This window comes from Ciconia boyciana, chromosome 24, assembly GCF_034638445.1.
Source record: "Ciconia boyciana chromosome 24, ASM3463844v1, whole genome shotgun sequence".
Taxonomy (NCBI): Eukaryota; Metazoa; Chordata; class Aves; order Ciconiiformes; family Ciconiidae; genus Ciconia; species Ciconia boyciana.
The window spans coordinates 1206310-1227304 of record NC_132957.1 but is presented as its reverse complement, the minus strand read 5'-3'; the positions used below and the strand labels follow the sequence as shown (position 1 = coordinate 1227304).

General features: G+C 54.5%; 1 protein-coding gene across 18 annotated transcripts in view; it reads left to right on the top strand.

The window, feature by feature from the left end:
- Positions 1-937: 937 nt before the first annotated feature.
- The window catches only part of TCF3 (transcription factor 3), an 82481-nt gene continuing 62423 nt past the window's right edge, over positions 938-20995 (top strand). For 12 of the 18 annotated variants that reach the window (XM_072845287.1, XM_072845291.1, XM_072845290.1 and 9 more), the window contains exons 1-3: positions 939-1305; positions 3863-3964; positions 11223-11295. In XM_072845287.1, the coding sequence (XP_072701388.1) occupies positions 3890-3964; positions 11223-11295 (148 nt within the window). In that variant the 5' untranslated portion in view covers positions 939-1305; positions 3863-3889. Of the gene's footprint in view, positions 1306-3251; positions 3367-3862; positions 3965-11222; positions 11296-20995 lie in introns of all 18 variants that reach the window. The other 6 variants (XM_072845286.1, XM_072845273.1, XM_072845274.1 and 3 more) reach the window with 2 other exon arrangements.

Genomic DNA, 20995 nt, shown 5'->3' with positions numbered 1-20995 from the left:
CAGGCGTCGCCGGCCGCAGGCCTCGCAGCGCTCCCCGGGGGACCCCGCGCCGGCGGGCCCGGCGGGGCTGCCCTGCGGCGGGGGAGCCAACGAGCCCGGCGCCGCGGAGGCCGCCCGGGGCGCCCCGAGGGGTCGGCGGGGCCAAGGCCGCGGCCCCCGTGCAGCGCCAGGGCGGGTCCCACCGGGCCCCTCCAGCCCCGCGCGCGGGGCTGCCCCGGGCGAAGCTGCCCCACGGCGGGGCACCGAGCGGGTGTCCAGCTACGGGGCTGCTGCTGCCGGGCGGGGGCTCCCCGAGCGCCGCCGGCCCCGCGGCGGGACCCCACCCCGGGGCGGGCCCACGGCCTGTACGGCCCTGCCCGCCCGACCCCGGCGGGGGCCCCGGCAGCGAAGCGGAGGGAGCTGCGGGCGGCGACGTGAACCAGCGGCCGCCCCCGGGCCCCGCCGCTCCCCGCCCCCCGCGCTCGGTGGGCGGGGACCGGGACAGGGCGCGCCCTGGTTAGCCGCGCCGTCTGCCACTCGAGGCGGCGAGGCCTTCCCGTTGGACGGCGCCCCGCGGCCTTATCAGTCCATCTCCCGGAGCTCCCGTGTCGTCACGGCTCTTCCGCCCCGCCCCTCGGCTCTACGGCCGCCCGTCCTCCTCCGCCAAGAAACATAGTTCCCCATTCGGGGCGCGGGGGGGGGGGCGCCTCCGCCCCGCCCCCCCCTCCCCTCCCCCCGCGCTGCCGTCGGGGCCGGTCCCGCCGCAACAGGTGCCGCCCCACTCCCCCCCACGGCAGCAGGGAGTGTGTGTGGAGGAGCAGCGCTGCCCCATCACCTGCTGCCTGTGCGGGAGGCGGAGGGATACGGCGGGGGGGGGAGGCGCCCCGCCGCGCAGGGGCGGGGCGTGAGGCGAGGAGGCGGGGGGTGTGTGTGCGGTGGGGGGCGCCGCGTCTCGCGCCGCCGCCGCCGCCGCCGCGGAGGGACCATGCGGAGGCAGCGGGGCCGGCGGGCGCAGCAGCAGCAGCAGCAGCAGCGGGAGGCGGAGCGGCCGCGGCGGCAGCAGCAGCGTTAGGACGCGGGGCGGGGGCGCGGGGCGGGCCGGGGCGCACGCGCCGCCCGGTGCGGGGCGATCGCGCCGCTTCGCTACATTGTATCCGCCGGCGGCGCGAGAACAATAGGCGCCGCCGCCGCCCGCCGGCCCTGGGCGCCGCGGCCGCCGCCCGCCCGCTGCCGCCGCCGCGCCCCCAGCCCTCCGCGCCCGCGGGACCTTCATGCGCTTCCCCTCCCCCGCGCACGCACGGGGGGTGCGCGCCTGCCCCGGAACAGGTAAAAAAAAAAAAAAAAAACAGTTACGAGAAGAGAAATAAAATCGTAAAATGCGGACGCGCTGCCCCGGTGCTGCGGGCGCTGGAGGTCCCGGCAGAGCACCCCCCCCCCCCCCGCTCCCGGAGCCGCTGCGGGACTGCGGGCGCCGGCCCCCTCCCTGCGCCGGGGCTGCCCCGGGCCGGCAGCGGCGGGACGGGACGGGACGGGGCTCGGCTCTATTGTCCCCGGCGCCGGCGGCTCTCGGCAAAGTTTGCCGGGGCCGGGGGAAGGGGGGGCGGGCAGCGGACGAGGCGTGCCGGGGGGTCCCCACGCGTGCGGGAGCGTCTTGGGGGGGGGTTCCCCTTCCCGCCGGGGGCCGGTCCCCCGTCCCGCTGAGAACTTCAGCCGGGCACCCCCCCGCCTTCACCGCCCCCGGGGGTTCCCTGCCCCCCTTCCCGGGTCGGGGCGCTGCAAAAGTTGGGGGACCCGGCGGGAGGGGGCTGCTTCGGCCTCCCCCCGGGGCGCGGGGGGCTGCCCGCTTCCCCCCTCCCTCCCCGCGGCAGGGAGGGACTGCGGGGCCCGCTTCGTCCTCCTCCCTCCGCTCTAGGCGGGGGCAGCCCGCCGTGACCCCCCTCCCCACGGCCCGGGGCAGCCGGGTGGAGGGCAGTGACCCGCTTCGTCCTCCTCCCTGCAGGGCGGGGGGGCAGCCCGCTTCCCCCCGCCCGGCGGCACCCCAGGCCTGGCAAGGGGCGAGCGAGGCCCCGTCCGGCCTGGCCGGGCCTGGTCCGGCCCGGTCCGGCCTAGCTGGGCCCGGTCCGGCCTGGTCGGGCCCGCGCGTGTCCCGCAGCAGCCGGGCTGCGCAGGCCGCGCCGGGGGCTGAGGGAGCCGGAGCCGGGGCAGCTCGGGGCAGCCGAGCCTTTGTCCGAGGCGAGAAGGTGCCGCCGGGCCCCGCTGGAGGAAACCCGAGCGGGACGGGGGGGAGAGGCGGACATCTGCTGCGCGTTAGCCCGGCAGCGGCGGGGCCCCCGCGGCCCCCGTCTGCCCCTTGTTCCTGCCGGGTCAAGTTTTGCTCGGCCTTTGTGCTGCCGGGGCGGATAAAGCCCTTCTCGGGCCGGGGCAGGGCGCTGGCTTCCCGGGGGCTGGTTGGGAGTTAAAAATAGGAGCTGGGGGCGGGGGGGGAATAGAAATAAAAGCCCGGACGGAATTTGGGGCGGTGAGCGCGTATTGTTCGAGTTGTCCGCGGTCTTGGCGAGGGCTGCCGGTCCCCTCGGGGGATGCGGGGTTTGGGGGCCGCTGAGGGGATGCGTCTGGCCCCTTCCCGGCAGCGACCGGGGGCGCGGGGGTCTCCCCGGGGTCTGACGGGGACGAGCTCGTCTCCCCCGACCCCTCCGGGGCAGCAGGTTGGTAAAGTTGCTTTAAAAATCCCGAGCAGATGCATTGATGACACTTAAAGAAAAGGCTTTTTAAAGAAAAGAAAGAGGGGAAAAAAAAAATAAAAAAAATCCCCTGGCTGTTTTTTATAGTGGCGAAGGGTTTTTACATGCTGGGCTGATTTCAGTGTTTTTTTTAAAACTTCATTGAAATGTGGTGGCTGAGCCGGCACAGCCTACAAACGCTTTGGATCGCATGGAGTTTTTTTGGGTTTTTTTCTCTCTCTTTTTTTTTTTAAACCTTATGATTAATGAGTTAAATTTATTGGCCAGCTGCCCTTTGTAACCATGAATGAGTTCCTAAAAAAAAAAAAAAAAGCCCAAAAAAAGGGAATCTTTTATCTCATCCCAGGCCTCTCTTCCTCCCTCCCAAAGAAATATTTTTCTATCATAGTGAGCTGGCCAAAAAGATCAATCTCCCTTTAAAAAAAATAATCTGTAAAATTAGGAAGAATAATATTTACCTATCTTGCAAGGTTGCCTAGAGGGCTTTATTTTTGCAAAATCCTCCGAAAACAAAAATTTTTTTTTTTCCAGTCCCTTTTGGGAGCGGAGAGGTTCAGTCCTCGCCGGGTATGGCCTGGCTGAGCATCCCCAAATTCAGCCCCTGAAAAAGCAGCTGCAGGTGCTCGGCAACCCGAAGAAAAGAGGCGTAAGATCAGACCTTTTTTTTTCTTCTTCTTCTTTTTTTCTTTTTTTTAAACAAAACTAGGCAAGGACAAGAGAGCCTCCTGCGGGGAGCGAGTGTGGGGGAAGGAGAGGGGGCGAGCCGAGCCAGACAAGCGCCTGAGTGATAACTTGCCTGAACCCTTTGATAAATGAGTTGACTCTTTTTTTTTTTTTTCCCCCCCCTTTTCATTCGCCACACGCCAGAAACAGAATTGGCCCGAACTAGTGGAATTGGCAGCAAAAAACTAACATACAAGTGTGTCTGGTCAATAGAGCGCTTGTTCCTGCCTCTGGGTGCTATGTGAGGACTCCGACTGTGCTCTCAGCGGAGGAGTTGGATGCTGGAGACGCGAAAAGGATTTTTCTTTTCTCGCCCCTTTCTTTCTCTGGCTCTGTCTTTTTAAAATATTCATCAATGGGGTGGGTAGTTTGCTCTAGTCATTAAAATATCTCTTTCCCCTCCCCCTCGCTTTCTCTAGGACTGCCACTGTTGAGTCTGTGGGAGTATGAATCAGCAGCAGCAGAGAATGGCTGCAGTTGGGACAGACAAAGAGCTCAGTGACCTGCTGGACTTCAGTATGGTAAGCGAGCGCGGCCGGGGGGCTTTAAAGGCCCTGGGGCTTTGCTTGTGTGCAGTGTTTTGGAGCTGCAGAGGGGAGGAAATGTGAGCCTGTAAATTGGACATGATGGGTTTCAGATGTGCCGTGTTTGTGTGCATGCACATGTGCTGCAACTTGTTTATTTTCAAGTTAAAGCAAAGCCTCTGCCCCTCCTCTTCCCCCCCTTCCCCTCAAAAGTATATGGTTTCCTTGCAGGGAGCACAGAGAGGTGGGCTGGGTTTTTTTTGGATGGGAAATTCTGGGGAAATGTAACGGAATTGTGTGTTCTCTGTTTAAATGCTCACTGCGAAGTGAACTGGGTGACTGTTTCTGAAGCCATGCAAAGATGTAACTTCAGTAGCTGATTAATCAGGCTTTTTTCCTCTCCCCAGATCCAGGCTATTAAACTTTTGCTCCCACAGGTTATTTTGTCACAGTTTGAAATGTGTCCAAGCTCTCCAGCACATTATTTTTGCAGGAGTTGGACACTTGTGTTCCCCACACTCTCCTCTTCTCTACCCTGGAAACCTTTAGCTGCATTTAGGAGCTGGTTATTTTCAAAGAAAGAGGACCTAAGAGTTCCCCCAGAAGGGTGTGCACAGCTTGGAGGGAGGAGAAGTCCCTTCTAGTCGTAGCAGAGCGAGGGTTAGTCCCCGGCACGTCCGTCTGTGCTGCTGTCCGGGGCCGGCGATGTGCCACGCAGCGTACGCTCTGCACTTGCCGCACTGGTGCTGGCTGTCGTTGGCAGGTGACTTGCGAAGGGGAGAGCTTGTGTTCAAAAGAAAATAACTTTCTGTTGGGTTCCTCTGTCATGTGCTGCACCCTCATGGCACTTGGAATGCGCGTCTTGCTTTTTAGATAAGCAAACGTGCTGTGAAGATAGGAAAAACAGCTCCACGAGGAGGAATAACCATGAGTGTCGCCGCTGTGGCTCTGGGCTGTGCTGGGTCACCCAGCCCACGGCCCCGCTGGGCTGCTTTTCTTGCCCCTTGGAGCAGAAGGGAGTAAAGGGGGGGAAAGTGGTGGCAGAACTAGGGGCACCTGCTGTCCCGGTACCTGTTACGCCTGTGGGAAGTGCTGAGGCTCGGCCACTTTTCTGCACCCGAGCCCTGGGGTTAAGCAATGGGAAATAAAACTTTTTACACAGCTGGGGCTCATACCTGTCCTGGCAGGGCTCCGCGCTGGAGGGGGGGTCAATGGTGGGGTCTCTCAGTCCACCGAAGAGCAATTCCCCTGCAGGAGGAGAGGCCCAGTTCTCCCAGTTTCATGCTTCTGTTGGGACGCTGGTTCTGTTAAATTACCAGCGAAGTATTTTTACAGTAGTATGTTTTACAGTTGGTAGGGGGACCGCAGCGACGGTATGCATTTAAAAACAGGAATATGTTCAGGGCTTGCTGGGGAGCGGTGCGTGGTTATTTGTCCCTCTCTCACCTCGGAGGTCCTGTGGCTTGGCAGGAGCCCTGGAGCTTTCCGTCTCCTGCACTGGAGAGTGCCAGGTTTGGAACTGCATTTTGGGTCAGTAACCCATAATCTGCTCCCTGGCCGGGGCTGTGGTGGCTCCTGCTTTGCTTTTCTTCCCCCCCTTAGGAAAAAATCAAATCCCACTCACTATTTAGAGCTCTAAAAAAACCCCAAGACCTTATTTTCAAATTTAACGAACGATTCTCATTTGCATGCTCAGAGCTGTATTCCCTGGAGGGGTCCTGACCTGTTCCCTCTGTACACAAATGTTTCTGTCCTTGGAGATTAATCTACACCTAACGGCTGAATTTGGGTTCAATTCCAACGTTCTTACGTTGGTTTAAACCCAGGAACGACCAGAACTTGTTCTGTGTTCGTGTAAGGCTCATGCGTTCAGCAGCGGCGCCGGGGGCGGCTGCTTGCAGGATCAGGGCCTGCAAATGTCATTTAGCGGCAAGTGATTCGAAGCCATTCCCTCCAGGATAAGTTGGCCGATGGGCTCCGACGCAGTCTGGGTTGGAGCCAGATCTGTTTCACAAACCCTCATCTCTGCACACGCACACCCTTCTCCTGAGTTTGCATAAAGGGAATATTAACATCTCTCCTGAAGGATGAGTAGCTAAAATGGAAAGCTTCCTAGCTAGTAGGCAGTCTTCACCCTGGCATTGCGAGCTTGTTGTGCACAGTGTGGGTCCATTGAAGAGGCTGCTCCATGGGTTGCTCTCCCTGTGTCGTTGGGATGGAGGCTTTTTGACCACAAAGCTCACTCTTTCAAGTATGTTTATATTTTTCTTTTAATAAGCAGGAGTGGAGCATTGGTCCACTAATCCTCTCCAGGAGAGTAGATGGAAGGAACACTAGAGAGAGATTCAGAGCAGCTGGAAGCATTTGCTTCAGATCAGTATTTAGATTCCTTTTTTCTAGGGAAAATATGTTCAGCCCCAGTAGTCTGTGGTCCAGCCCTGTGGTGTGTTTTGCTGTGCAGTGAGTGAATTTTAAGGTCTGTCCCTAATGGGGTTGTATAGCCAGGCATGAGTTCGTGGGGTCAGTAAATGGCAGTGTTGTGTGAGATGCTATAAATTGGGCTTACAGTCCTGAAAAGAAAGACTCGTGCCTTCTTTAATAAATAAATGCATTGGGTGGTTATTGAGTGGCAAAATGCTCGCCTAAAGCTGTGTGCCAATGTAATTTGCCAATAAGGGTGAAAATCAAAGGAATCTGTAACGTGCATCTAAGTGAGCCAGAGCCAAACACCCAGCTACATAGTCTGGTCGCTGCTTTGGGGTGTGCACGGCAGCGTGCTCACCTCTACCTCTGAACAAATTGCCTTTTATAATTGCCCCAAAGTACAGGTAATTTGTAAGCTTTCTTTCACCACCGCTCCCTGGCAGTAGTCCAGGACGGGCTTGCAAATCTGGAGGAGAGCTTTCGAGAAAGCATCCTGCCTGTAGACTTGAGTTGCTGGCTTAACCTATTTATTAGGCTTGGGTTTTGGTGCCTTATCCTTTGGCCCGTGGTTGCCAGGCTTTGCAGCTTGGCCTGACGCGCACAGGCTGCGTACGGCAGGAGCTGCCTTTGGTCTGCGCGGTCGGGAGATGCTTGGCCGCGAGGACTCACTGTGGTTATCCCGGGCGGTGTCTCGGCCGTGCCATGCTGCCGGGTTGGTGCGTTGTGGGAAGGTGCGGGCAGGTATCCTGGCTGGGCTGGGGTGCTCGGAGGGCAGGGACACCGCACAGTACGGGGAGAGCTGGGATGGAGCAGCCCGCACAGGCATGTGGACGGGGTTGGGGGCCTGTCCGTGCTGCAGAGCGCGCCTGCCAAGCTAGATAGAGGCAGGCGGCTGCGTGCCAGCCTAGGTCTCTGGCAGAAGTGAAATGCTGTTAACAGCCATGATTATTAGCAGAGTATTAACCATATGCTGCGGGGATGCTAGTTGTCAGGGTGGGTTTCTAGCTCGATGAGACGTTGCAGGGTGGGCAGGGGCTTGAGCAGTCACATAGGACCTGCCGTCTGATTTCTCCGCAAGCGACCGCTCTCGTTGCGTGCCAGCCCTCATGGCTCCAGCCGCTGAACTGGGGGTGAAAGCCAAACTGTTACCAGCAAGCAGGGCTCGAGCAAGCTCCTTCTGCCCTCGCCACTGCTGCTTCTGACGTGCTGGAGGATGCTGAAGCCGTGCCCTGCGCCCTGCTCCGGCCAAGGCACAGCGCCTGTGTTTCCATGATAAAACTCTTGCTTTTGTTTAGAGTGAAGCAGTCATAAAGTTTGACTTTATGCTGCAGTGGACGTTTGGGGCTGTAGTCAGGAAGGTCTGTCTTAAATGAACGTGTATGAAATATCCTGCTGGCAATGTTTATTGAGTCCAATTCCCTCTTCTCCCTGAATTAACAGCTGGATACTTTCCATGCTGCAAAATAGATTTCAGGTTTTGAGTTCAGGCCTGAGGTTGGTTCAGCCTGGAGTTCATAAGGTGGAAGAGCGGAGGAAGTGAAAACAGCTATTTAATTTGAAAACACTGATGCACTGGTAGACGTACACAATAAATGAAATGCTGCTTGATATTGTTACCTGTGTCTGGCAAATTCCCTTCCTTGCTTATGAGTTCGCTGTTGAAAGTGTGAGGTCTCTTAGCTATAACCTCCCTGGTGTGGGTGCGGGCATTTGGGTCTTCTCACGTGCTGGATTTGCATCTTTTAACCTGGGAGAAATGGAGGGAGAATAAATTATTTGGGAGAGGTGGAAATTGAGCTACGAGGGTACGCAGAAGTTGTTGTCAGCTGTCAGGGAGGCTGGAGATGGGAGTTGAGAAACCAAATACAGCTACTTAAGATGGGGGATTTTACATAACCGTTTAAATCTACATTATTCAAATCCAACAAAGGCCAAGTAATGACCCAATTACAGTTCCTCAGACGCTCATGCCTGGGTCCCTCCTCGATGCCCTGGTCCCTCCGGTATGTGCCAGCACTGGCTCGTCTCCTCCCTCCCCCCCCCCGTTTATTTTTAAAGCAGCATTTAAAAGCAGAAAGGAAATTCGCAGTGGGTGGGTGAACTTTGCCTGTGAGTGACATACGCCAGCGAAGACAGCCGGCACTTCACGTATGACTTGTGCCGGGCTCCTCGAGGCAGCGTACCCGGTCGGCTTCAGCCCACACCACAGTGGAAAAACAAGCTGGCAGCAAGAAAAGAAACCCAAAACGCTTCCTGGAGTTGGCAAGCGATAAGTGTATTTGGAGCCTGTATTGAGGCGAGGGGTAACCCGGGGTTCCCCCCTCTCCGGCATCACCCTGCTTTAGCATCCCCGCTCGCCTCGGTGTGGAAAAGGGTCTGTGACTCCTTAATGCCTTGGGGAGGGAGAGCAGGAAGGTGTTGCATCAGTCTCGAAATATCTCTCGAAGCAGGCGGAGGCGGGTGAAGGGGAGAGGTGGGGAGGGCATCCCCCGGCGGGGCCGGGTGCGGGGGCGTGCTGGGGATTGCCGAGCGTGGCGGTGGGGGCACCACCTCTTTTGCAGAAGTAGAAAGCGCTCGTTGCGCAATGGAACAAGGCTGTTCATTTTCTCCACTCGTGTTTGCCGTTCAAACCTTGGGTTTTTCAGCATCAGCAAGTATTAAGCAGAAATGCTCGTGAAAAAGAGCCAGCAGTGCTTTTTGTTGTTGTTGTTATTGCTTTTTGCTGCTCGGTACCATTATGTTCGTGCATCCCATCCCCCCCGCTCGCACATGCAGAACTGCCTCTTGCCACTTGGAAAGGGGGTTTCTAACCACTTCACTTAATCTTCTTCCCTACCTTAAGAGGAGGGAGCGAGCACAGGCCGGGTGGGATCAGCTATATCAATTCCCTTTCTCATAATTTTGGAGATCTCTGCAGAAAACAACGCTGCCCTGTAAGGGGAGGGGGGCAGGAAAAACCTGTAGCATTGCAGAGGAAGGTAGGCTGCAAGTCTTTGGTGTCGTCAGGGTTTGTTTTTGTTTTCTAGCCCGACTTCCTGAGGAAACAAGGCGTATTTGATGGCGGGGCTGCCGGCCCACCCCAAGTGACTGGGGAGCCCAGCCCGGGTGGGCAGCAGCCCCCCGGGGGTGCAGCGGGAGCCCCCCCGGTGCTGCACGTCCAGCGGCTCTCGCTGCAAGGCTGCGCGTAGGAGGGTGTAGGGAGAGTGGGGTTACGGCCCGGGGCGAAGAGGTAGGCAGGCAGGCAGGTGTCTGCAGGCTGGCTGCTGGCGGGAGCGGTTGTCCACACGCGGCTGCATGCTTCAACACTGTTTACACCTTTATTTAAATACATGTCTATAACATATACATGATGTGCATGTGTGCATACATATATATGATCCCAAATTTGTGTTCTTTTTTTGAATGGCAGTTGGTTTCTTAACTGCTCTCTTTGCATCTCTACCACATTTAACTGTTGTGTTTTTTTTTTATTCCTCCCCAGCATTTGTAAAAACAAAGCTGGGCAGATGGTTTTGTACAAAGGAATGTTTCTGACCACAGCCAGACATCAGCTATGTCAGGGCATGAAATGCTGCATTTCTGTAGGCTCTTGTGCCATTACATTGTTTAATCTTCAAAGCATTAAACTTTTGAGTTACTCAGACATTGCAAAGCTAAAAATAATAAAAATTCAAATGACTTGGTGGTGAAAGTATCTTGAGTTGAGTGGTAAAAGGATATTAAAATGTTAATTCACTAAGCGTTTTCCCACCAGTTGTTTTATTGGCTGGAGCTCCATTTGTGTGGAGAAGAATTAGTTTTCTTTTCTGCTGCACGCAGGTGCATATAAATTTTTAAATAATAGCTTCTGAAACCCTCCCAGCTTATATTAAAAATATTTATACAGGTTAGCTGATGAGGTATGCAGTATTTTTGAGGAAGCTCCCTGGCAGGAGAAGATTAGCTGTGATACTGAAGCTGCAGCAGTGTAGCAGATAAGTAGCCAGAATGACCGATACTGTACAATACGTTAATCTTTCTGATCGTGAGTTAAATACCTTTGCCCTTGGCGCAGTTTCTCCCACCGGACCCCAGGGCTGCGTTAGCTCACAGTGCTTCTGAAGCCTCCAAAGGACCAGGGGTGGGAGCTGCTCTGCGAGGCTGGAGGGGTCATGCCTCCGAGAGCTGGCATGAGGCTTCCTGCGCTAAGGTTGAGCATCGCCGGAGCGTGTGGCTTAGTCACCTCTGCTCGTGCCAGCTGGAGCCTGCGGGCAGCCCGCATCCTCCCCAGGCACTGCACGTTGCCGGAGATGGGCCTGGGAGCACGGGAGATGCGGGATGAGACCCGGACCACTGTGGGTGCTGGGGTGTTGAGGGATAAAACGAGCTTCACTGGGTGCTGCGGTCTCAGTGGGGTGCTGTTGTTTTCCTGCTAGCTTCTTATGAATGGAGTCGGCCTTTCTCCCTGGCCCCATGGGCACCCTCTCATCTGGGCCTTGGTGAATAAGTTAGGGAAGAAACTGTTGGTTTTGACCGCAGCAATGATGCTTCTTGGATGGTTTTCAGTTGCACCTAAGGAACCAGACACGCTGTGTACACAGGAGAAGTTTATGCACGTAGGAATGCGTGTGTATATTAGCACACAGCTGCGCTGCTCTCCTGTCCCTCCTGCAGCTGATCTATGTAGCAGGGACACAAGGAGAGGAAAGTTTTTTGCATCAATAAAGTGCTTCTCTTCCCCCTTTCCTCCCCCCCGCCTGCCCAATCTGACCCCCTTTGCAGCAGCACAGTAAAACTAACATACTGAAATCTCTTTTCTCTTCCCTTCTCTCTCATCTTCTTGTTTTTCTAGATGTTTCCCCTGCCAGTGGCTAATGGAAAAAACAGACCCACGACCCTAGCGAGCACTCAGTTTGGAGGATCAGGTACTGTCATCTTAATTTTTTTTTTCTTAACACTGTAACGTTTCTTGCAATAAATTTGTGTTTGCTTCCAGAGACCCAAAAGGAGGGGTTTCTGTAGTTTTGTGTTATGTATTTTTCTGGTGGTGGTCTGCTACTATTTCTCTGGATGATTTTCTTGTTGCTCCACGTGTCTCCGGGTAGTCAAAGCTGCTCTTGCTGATCTGTCTCCAATTAAGAAGTCGCTACCTGAGCTGAAGGCTGTTGTCTCAACGCTCCGATTGAAGCAGCCTGAGAGCAGACAGTCAATGCTGTTCTCTTAAGCTGCTTAGACGAAGGCGTGTCTGCAGACGTACACCCTGGAAGACTTTTGCTGTACGTCACTGAGAAGACACGGTGGTGGTGGTGGTTAATTCCTGGGGCTCAGCTGCCCAAAGGGAGACTCTGATGCAGTTTGGGTGTCTGCTCTATTCAGCCCCTCCAGCAGCTCCCTGCTGTTGGGTGGGGTCTCGGCATTCCTAAAGGGACCTTTGCAAAGCCCTCCTGGCCAGGTGCCTCCAGACAGCACAGCCGCCCCAGGGAGGCGGGCAGCAAGGGTGGCTGGAGCCGTTCCACCAGCCTCCAAGCTGGACCCCACTGCGGTTTTGAGGTGCTGTCAAGCAGAGCCTCGCCTGTCCTGCCTTGCTTGCCCCCGAAGCCAGCAGCTGGCCCCGCTCTCCAGAAGCGCTGAGTGGCCGCATCTCTGCCGGCCCGGCTGCCGAGGAGGGGCCAGGGGTGCCATCATCAAAGGGCTTTGGGAGCAGGGTGTCTGCAGGGAGGAGCGGGCTGGCGATCTGGCTGTGATAGGAGACTCTCTGAAGGGCGCATAGCTTTAGATGTCTGATTGGGAAACGTGGTGCTGGTTAATTTGAGGCTGAAGCGGAGAATTCCCCAGCCGGGCGGACGGCATGGTGCCGTGCCAGGCTTTTGAGGCCCGGGGAAGCTGCTCTGTGCAGGGCTCGCTGCAGCCCCTGGCATGCAGGAAGTTCAGTTAATTTGCCCTTCTTGCTGAAACACGCTGATGCTTTGTGGATGGTTAAAACTTGACCTTCTCTACCCTGGGCCAACTCGAGCTGTCTGGGGAAACTCCTGGCCACGTGGAACGGCTGTGCCCCGACTCTGGGAGGCATCCTGGAGAGCGGGGTGGGATTTCTGGATAGCAGCTTTGATGCCGCAGCACGCCGTGGGGCAGCTCTTGGGGAAACCTGCAGAAGCAGGATGGGAGGGCTGTCCTCTGCCCTGCCCTGCTCCTGTCCTTTTTGGCCAGGGAAATTTGATGCTTTCAGATTGGGCTGTTTAGCTGTGTGTCAAGATGGTTTTGAGCAAACTTTTTTACAGGGAGGGAAGCTGTTGAGTGGGTGCTGGAGGAAATTCGAGGGGAGAAAACTCTTGGGTTAACGCAGATGGAAGCTGATCTCTCCAGTGAGTGCTCCTCTGTGTGACTTTTGCTGTTAAAGTAATCCACAAAAGACGCGCTACACGCTAGTGAGAGAATGGTAGTGGAGCATGCTCACATTAATTAGTTTCCTGCTCGGAGGCTGGCTTGGCTGCTGGGTTTGTAGTGCTGGCCAGCGAGGAGAGGCTGTGAGCAGGGTTCTGTGGTACAGCCGGCGCAGCAACCGGACCCCCCTCTGCTTGGCTGTGCAGCGGCCGAAACGACACAAAATCTTTTATTCCCTGCCTGCCCCCCCCTTCTTTTCTTTCGGGTGAGTGAAAGGTAACGTTGACACCACCCTTCCTCTGGGCTGCTGCTTTTCGAGTCTGGCTGTGAGCAGTTCATAAAAACAGAGGACTGATGTTATACAACGGCACTGAAGGCAGTTGCACAATCGCTGCTGTCCCGGTCTTGGGGCTTTGTGGCGGCTTTTTCGTCCTGCCATGGGCACCCCAGGTTTGAAACGCAGCTCGGGGCTTGGTTTAGGGGAAGCCTTTTGCTCCAGCAGCAGAGTTATCCCTTGGCCAGTCATCCTCGGCCTCACCTTTGGAGAGCGGGTGACATGTTTCATTCATTTGTCGGCTTTGTGACTTCTCTCTGGTCCTGAATGTTTGACGATTGATTTTTGCTGGTGGGGTGAATAACTGCAGTAAGATGTTAACGAGATGTGCCTTGCATGGGGGTGCACTGCGTCTATTAGAAGGATCCAAGGTCTCTAAACTAGTTCCTACATAGTGGCGAGTGGTTGTTTTCATAGTTTGTTGATGTTGGTTTAACTTAATTCACTAATTGACGGCAAGGTACAATCAGATACTAGTTCATCCACAAAGGCATAGCCAGCCATCAGGCTGAAGATTTGATTTGAAGTCAAATTGTCACCAACTCCGATGTGGTCGGAGGGTGAAGAGCAGATGGTCCTTGGATTTGGGGACCCAGACTTGCTGAGGGAGCAGAGCGCCTTGCAGCCACGCTGGAATCTGGACCTGCAGATTAGCTCCCTGAATCTTCTTGCCTTGCAGGAAGGCTTCACCTTTAACATGCCTCGTGTTTTTCAAACACTTGGGTTCAATTGGTATCCCGTACTGCTGATAAAGGTAGCACAGCTTTTCCCCTCTGCTGCTGTCCCTCTGCCTGGAAAGGAGAAGCAAACACCAATTCGCAAGTCTTAGCTCCATAGTGTGCACTGTAGTGCCAGTATCTCATTATTCGGGGGTATTGCAGTAACCCCAAGATAATAAACTGATGCCGTCTTATGTGCCAGAGAAATTGGTGTTTCATGCTTCTGCCCACCCTTGGACATGTGAATTCGTGGCCTCCCACTTTTCACCTCCCTCCTTCTCGAGGAAATCCTGGGGCAGTACGTAGCTTTTATTTTTTCCCCTCCAGAGGAGCTATTAACGCGAGGCTCTTTCCTCCCCAGGGGCAGATAGGAGTGGAGGGAGCAAGGCAGTGACTCTGATGACTCCCGGCCAAAATGCCCCACTTGCCAAGATGAGATTCTTGGTTCCAAAGTCCAGCTGGTAAATAAGGTAGTACAGTCGTTTGAAACAGTGCTACTAGAAAATCACAGTGATAAAATTGCCTGAAATTCAAATCCTTTTCAAATCCCAACTAATAATTGCCCTGGCCGAGCTGCTGGCGCTCATGCAGGTGGCCCCTTTGCAAGGAGGAACCCCTTTCTCTCTCCCAGGCCAGGAAAATTCAAAGTCTTAATGCAAGCCCTCCAGCTTTGAGATCCTTTTGCTTTTATATTTGTCTCCTGGTTTTATTTTAAGCTCTGCCACTGTTTCCCTCATTTCTGTCCTTAAATGCACCAGGGAGGAACTGGTTTAGCTACCCCGCCGCATGGACAATTCAGCACCTCCGCTTTGCGTTTTCTTGGCAAGGCGAAACCCAACAATTGCCACTAGGATGGAGCTTACGTCATGCAGACCGTGTCTGCAGCATTTATAGCACATATAGGTCACCGCGGGGAAGTTGGTCTTCCTGGGGCTTTGAGCTGCAACTAGTGTTTTCCAGCATAAGCCGTGTCATTTGCTGCTGGTATTTTATTTTAGCCGGGACACTCAGGGTAGGCCTATTGTCCTGGTCCTAGAAGGCTGCGGTTTCGTCCTCCCCTTGCCAAACTGCTTGTTTATTATTTGCAGTAGCAAAATATTTAAAACTGTGTCCTCCACCCCCCCCCCACGTCATAGTTCATAAATGACTAATCTGATCAGAAATGAGCTCCCTCCCAGTGTGCTTAATTAAACTGTGCCTCTAGCAGGAAACCGCGCGTGCTAAATTTCACATGGAAATAACCATTTTTAATTGACATTAAGACGGTAGGAGTGGCAGGAGGCAAAGAAGTTTCATTGTCTCTTCCCAGCCCAGGCCGTGGCATTGCCATCGTGGCACGGGGCTGTGCCGGGGCCGTCGCCCCGAGTTTTCGGGCTGCTGAGTTTTCGGCAGGGTCAGCGTGTGCCAGCTGCGCCTGTGCTTCAGTAAATGAGTTGGGGCTCTGCGGAGCAGGGAAATAAAACCGAGGCGAACGGTTGTGCGAGGTAACGCATCTCCTGGAGCAGCTCACGAGCAGCGCTTTGCATCCGTGGTTAGTATGGAGAATGTGCAGCCATCTCCTCTTTGCGTTGAAAATGGTACGCGATGCCAGGTTTGTGTCCTGTTGAAACAGGAGCCCAGGTGGTCTCCTGCTGACAGATTATTCTGCTCGCAACAAATAAAAGCTTTTCTAAAAAAAAGAAAAGCTTTTTTTTTTCCTTTCCTTTTGAGTAAGTGAATTCACCATTAAATGTCTTTTCCTTCTTGCTTTGTGCTGAAGGGAGCTCCCTTGCTTGGGATCTCTTAGGTGGGTTTGGAAGGGAGAGTCCCCTTCTGGTCTGTGCTGTGATTTTCACCCCCAAAATTTGTTCAGTGCTTTTTTGCTAGTGAGATGGTGAGATGAGGCTCCTTGTTGAGGGAATTGCTTTGATCGGGGCAAGTTCATAAAATACATTTGAAGCTGGCTAACCGGGGAGTTTTTCAAAGAGTAACAAGCTGGTGCATGTAACAAATTTTAAGTTATAGTCTACTGAACAAAGTAAATGCATTCTCCCTGGAGGTAGGTGAGTCTGTATCCCCTTTGAAAGCCTGCTTTAAACAACGTTCAAACTTGGATACCTGTGGCAACAGCACTGAAAGTAATAAATTCTATGAAAGATGAGGTTGTCTCTTTAATTGGTGCTATGGGTGAGCTGTTTGAAGATTTAATTATTTTGTGTGTGCACGCAGCCCTGTATTAGGAAGCTCCAAGGTGGGGAAGGGAGGGTCTGGTGCACCGGCTGGGAGCGCGGTGCCTGCCCCGGCAGCTCCGCAAACACAGGAGCGGTGCTGGGCTCCACATTGCTTGCGGAGCGGCCGGCTGGGTAGTTTGCAGTAAAAGCATGGAAGTTAGAGAGTTGCGAAGAGCTAAGCACAGCGTTTCTGTTGCCATGCTGTCAGCAATTGAGTTTCAGGCTGCAGAAACGCATTTGCAACTATTTACCATAGTGAGGAAAGCAGGAGCTTTTATTAGTAAGGATGCATCACGTTTTCCTACTAACTGCCTCTAGTTCCCACATGTTTTGCTTATGCTGAAGTGGGAGTGATGGGCTTTGCTTGCTATTTTGATAGATGATGAAAGGCAGACATGAGGTGCGCAATATGTGACTTGATATTTAAAACTGGCACTTTCCATTAAAGTACGTACTTCAGGCTGCTTGTTTATGTTGCGGTTGCGTGCGTGCCCATACAGCAGGCTTGCAAAACTGTCACTAAACGCAAAGCCACCACAACAAAAAAGTCAAAGCAGAAAAATTTACTTGCCCGCCTATTGGCGTGACTGTTTCTTTCGAAGTAAAAATTACTTTTTAGCCGTTATCAAAGGAAAAAAATGTTTTGCCGTGGACAAGTGAAGCTTGCAAAGCTGTGAGGTCTTGTTAGCCTGGGAAGAGACGATCCCTGCAGCCCTGCGCCGCTCTCCGCACCCCCGGAGCGTTTCCATTCCTGCTGCCGGCAGAGCCTGCTCCCGGGGTGTAGGAGGGTGCTGCCGGCGTGCTGAGGGTATTGCAGGGAAACACCCAGGGTGCCGCAGTCCCAACCTTTCCAGTAACAAAGCCTGGAGGACTTTCAGTGAAGTTCGTCTCCCACGTGCTAGTCAGGTGTGTTAAATGCCTTTCTGCTTTGTTTTTGCCTCTGCCTTCAGGAAGCTCCTGTTCTCCTTCCTCTCCCCTTTCTGCTCCCTGTTTTTCCCGTGGGGTGGGTCCCGTTAACCAGGGTACGGAAAGCAGAGTTTGGAAGAAAAGGCTTGGAGGGCCCGAAAGCTGGGGGCAGGGAACGCGGGTCGGCAGGAAATAGCAAGCGTGGGGGAACAAATGGCAGGGGAAGATCTTCACGCCTGTCTCCCTTAATCCAGCGTCACACCCCAGTCGCATCTCTGATCCTCGTGTCCTGGGGTGCCTGTTCCTGCTCCCAGGGCTTCCCCACCTGGGCAGCTGTTTTTCCTGTGTCTTTGCAGGGAGGTTGAAACATGAAGGCCTCCCCTCTGCCCCCCACCGTTACCTCTCTTCAAATTTAATTTTTTTCCTCGAATTTTCAGGCAAGGCTGAGAGCGAGGGTGTCCTGCCAGAGGCACAGCCGGTTTCTAACGGACACGCGGGGAGTGAGTCTGGGAAGAGCAGGAAAAGGGCGGCCAAGCTGTTGGGGCAGCGGGGATGTTCTGACAGCGGCTCAGTGCTTCTCCAGCAGTTGGGGAGAGGCAAATATAACCTGGTCCCTGTATTGGTGTGTGTTTAACTTCAGAGGGTGAAAGGGTGCATGTTTTCAGGGAAGTTGTTGGGGTGTTTTTGGTTTTTTTGTTTTGTTGTTCTTCTCCTACCCCAGGGAAGAGTCCTCCTGGCTGGATTTGAGATTTTGAACTAGGAAAGAGCATGGAGAATGTCGGGGGTGCCAGAGAGCCAAAGCTGTACTGAGATAAGTGACAGCTTTTGTTTAGAAACTGCAAATTTGACACAGACCTTGTTTAAGCACACAGTTTTTACTTTGCCAGAAGAGCTAAAGCAGTACGGGCATCTCCTGTCGGCAGAGCTTTTTCCTTCCCTAGATGAGGCAATTCAGTACTAGTGTAACTGTGCCTGCTCGAGGGGTTATGACAAGGTGAGTGTATCTTATGTAAAAATCACGTGCATTGCCTGGATTAAGGCTGACGTGAAGCTGGCCTAGGAGTGAACCTTCTGTGTTTCAAAAGAACGTGTACAAGCTCAAGCACCTGCTTTGCTTCTAATGAGAGGAGCTGGTTGTGTATTAATTGCATGCCTGATGTCGTTGCCTTGTTCACGCTGCTGTCTTCTCAATGGCCAGGGTCTCATTACAAATGATCTTCTGGAGGGCAGCATGCTTGGGGTTTGGCACTGGGATGCGGCAGCTCTGCCTCAGCCCACCTCAAATCCTGCTTGTGCAGGACTGCCCGAGTGGCACGTGTTGGTGCGGGACTGAGCCTTTGGCTCAGCATCCCAGCTCGAGGCCTTGCGCGCTTGTTGTGCCCTTTCCAAAGGGGAGAGATGGCTTTGGAAGGGGCCCAGCAGGTCTGGCAAGCGTTTCTGCTGGACCTTGCTGCTGCTAATTTCAAATTCTGCATGCTCTGTAGGGTGCCCTACTCCAGCACGTGTCCTGCGTGTGACCAGTTACTCTGCCTATTGCATCTCCATTGTTAATGTTTATATGCAGTGAAAGGCAAATGGGAATTTTTTTTTTTTAATTTTTTTTTTTAGTTTGAGACAGCAAATGGGTGTCTTAAAGGGATGGATTTAATGCATAGTGCTATTTTGTTACTCTGGATGGCCTCATCTCTAACCTGGCACTACGTTCTCCAGTGTTAACACGGGTGAAGGATGCTATAAATGCATCTTCCTTGCTCACTAGCAGCCAAAATCCCTGGTAAAGGTGATATTTTCGATGCTTTTCTAACGCAAAGAGCAGACTCTGAACCCAACTGGGTAATGATGTTATTCGCAAGCGTCATTTTCCCACGTAGGAAGATGATGGTGATCTACTGCTTTAGCTGGAAGAAGGAAATGTTGACACAAGCCTCCCCGTGGTCATCAGATTGAAGTCACGAGCGTCTCTGTTTCCTGAGCGCTTTGAGCCGCAGACCCGAGAGCATGAGAAGAGACCATCGACTAAACTCGATGGGCAGGTGAAGCCCTCTCGGGGAAACGCCGCGTCCTCTCATAGATGAGGCTGATGCGAGATGATTGTCTAAACTGGGCTGATCTGCCCGTTGGCAGCAACGTGGCACGATTAGCTAACTGCGGGGGTGATCTGGCTGCATCAGCTGGAAACCTGCCCTGGGAGCAGCGTGAGCCAGGCTGTGCCTGAAAAACACGCCCCGCTCCTGGGAGTGGGTTTGGTACCTCTCCCCCGCAGCGCAGGGATCGCGGTGCAGGTAAACCCCGGGTCGCTGATTGCTGGCTGTGGTTTCTCTTTTGTCTTAGCGCTCGCTCCCCAGTGAGGCTCCTCGCCACTTCTGCTCAGCCTGTTTTACCTGCTCCGGGCGCAGGAGCGGAGAGGTTCGCCCGCCCGCACGCTGGCGGCTACCCAGCACGCTCTCCATCGCGTGAAGGGCTACCGAGCGGTGGGCCGGTGGTGGACATGCGGCTGATGCCGCTGTCTCAGTTATGCCAAAAATTTTGCCCACATCTGCCTCTTGGATTCTCAGCCGCGTGGGTTGGGATTATCCTGCCCTCTCCCAGTGCCTCCAAATAGCTGAGAAATCCCAGGAGCACGGCAAGGGGGTGGCAGCCCGAAGGCTCCGAGGAGGAGCACCGGCTCGCCTGCCTGCCCCTATGTGGCAAGGACAAGGGACCCGGGCAGCATCGGGTTTCCCCCGCACATCCCCAGGCCACCAGCCCAGCTGGATACGTGCGGTTGCCTGAACCTGATCAACCTGGGAGGCGAGGATGGGCAGTGACCTGCTTGATGTCACGCTTCCCAGCCAGCGGGCAGCTTGGAGGCTGCAGAAAACCCTAAGATGCTGTGCTGGCCTGAATGCAGGCACCTGCTGGTGACCGGTGCTGTTGGGCGAGGGATTGCATTTTAAGAAAGAGGGTGGCTTTTCCACAGGGTGGCTGCAGCCAGCCTGTTGTCAGTGGGTTGATGCTTGTGCCCCTTGCCGGACCTCCGAGCAGAGACCGGCTGGGGCAGAGAGCGTCTCGCTGCACGCTTCAGAGGCCCTTCGGCCAAAAGGTTCCCAAATACTTTGCAAGTCTTGATTAGCGCATTAGCTTAAACAAATTGAGTTATATATGCCACGGAGGGAAGAAAGGTACTGCGCTCCTTCAGTGTTGACTTAAAGTTTAATTAATTTTGTTGCCAAATGAGGCATGAAATACAGTGTGAAATATATTGTGGTGCTGAATGTGTAATTGTACGGGGGACTGGGAGCACAGTGAGCGCTGAGGATAGGAGATCACCTGAGGCAAGCTGGGGCACAGAGCTCTCGTGGCACCGAAACGTGTGCATCTGGCAGCGGCGGTGCAGCCAGGCTTTCAGCTGGCAGCAGCGAGCTGATTCCGGGGGACACGTGCCCCGGCAGCGCTCCTCGGGGAGGTAGGACCGGGCCAACCTCCCCACCCAAAGTGGAAGCGGCGTCTGAAGACGCTGTCGCGCCCAAGGGTTTGTCACTGGTTTTTTGCTGGAGGATCCAACCACTGGAGCCAAACGGCCGGACAAGACTCGCGCCTGCGGCTCCCTGGGGTCTGTCCTCTCCGGGATGCAGCAGGAGCAGCTGCTGTGGCCTTTGCGTCTTTGCCATCTTTAATCCGATTTGACCTGGGTTTGGGGTAGGATGGGGAGTTTTGCCGTCTGGTGATAGAGATTCTGGGTTTGTCTGTCCCGGGTGGCCTTGCAGAGTGGAAATAGATATGAAGAAACATCAGAAGAGGAAAAAGCTGAACTGCAAGTGAAGATTTCTTGATTCAGCTTTTGAGAATTTTTGTAGCGGCTGTTTTGATGCTTTTCTTGCTGCTGTGATTCATGTTTCTGGAGGGACGATGTCTTCGCAGTGCCTTGCTCCCCCACTAAAGGAGGAAAAGAGGCAGTCCAGGACGTCTGCCCCCCTTTTTTTTTTAATCTTTGATTTTTCAATTAACTCTCCAGGTAGCCCAGCTCTAAAGCCAGCAGGGAGAAAAATTTTAAAAAATGCTGTCCATCTGCCTGTTAACCCCGAGAAGCCCATCT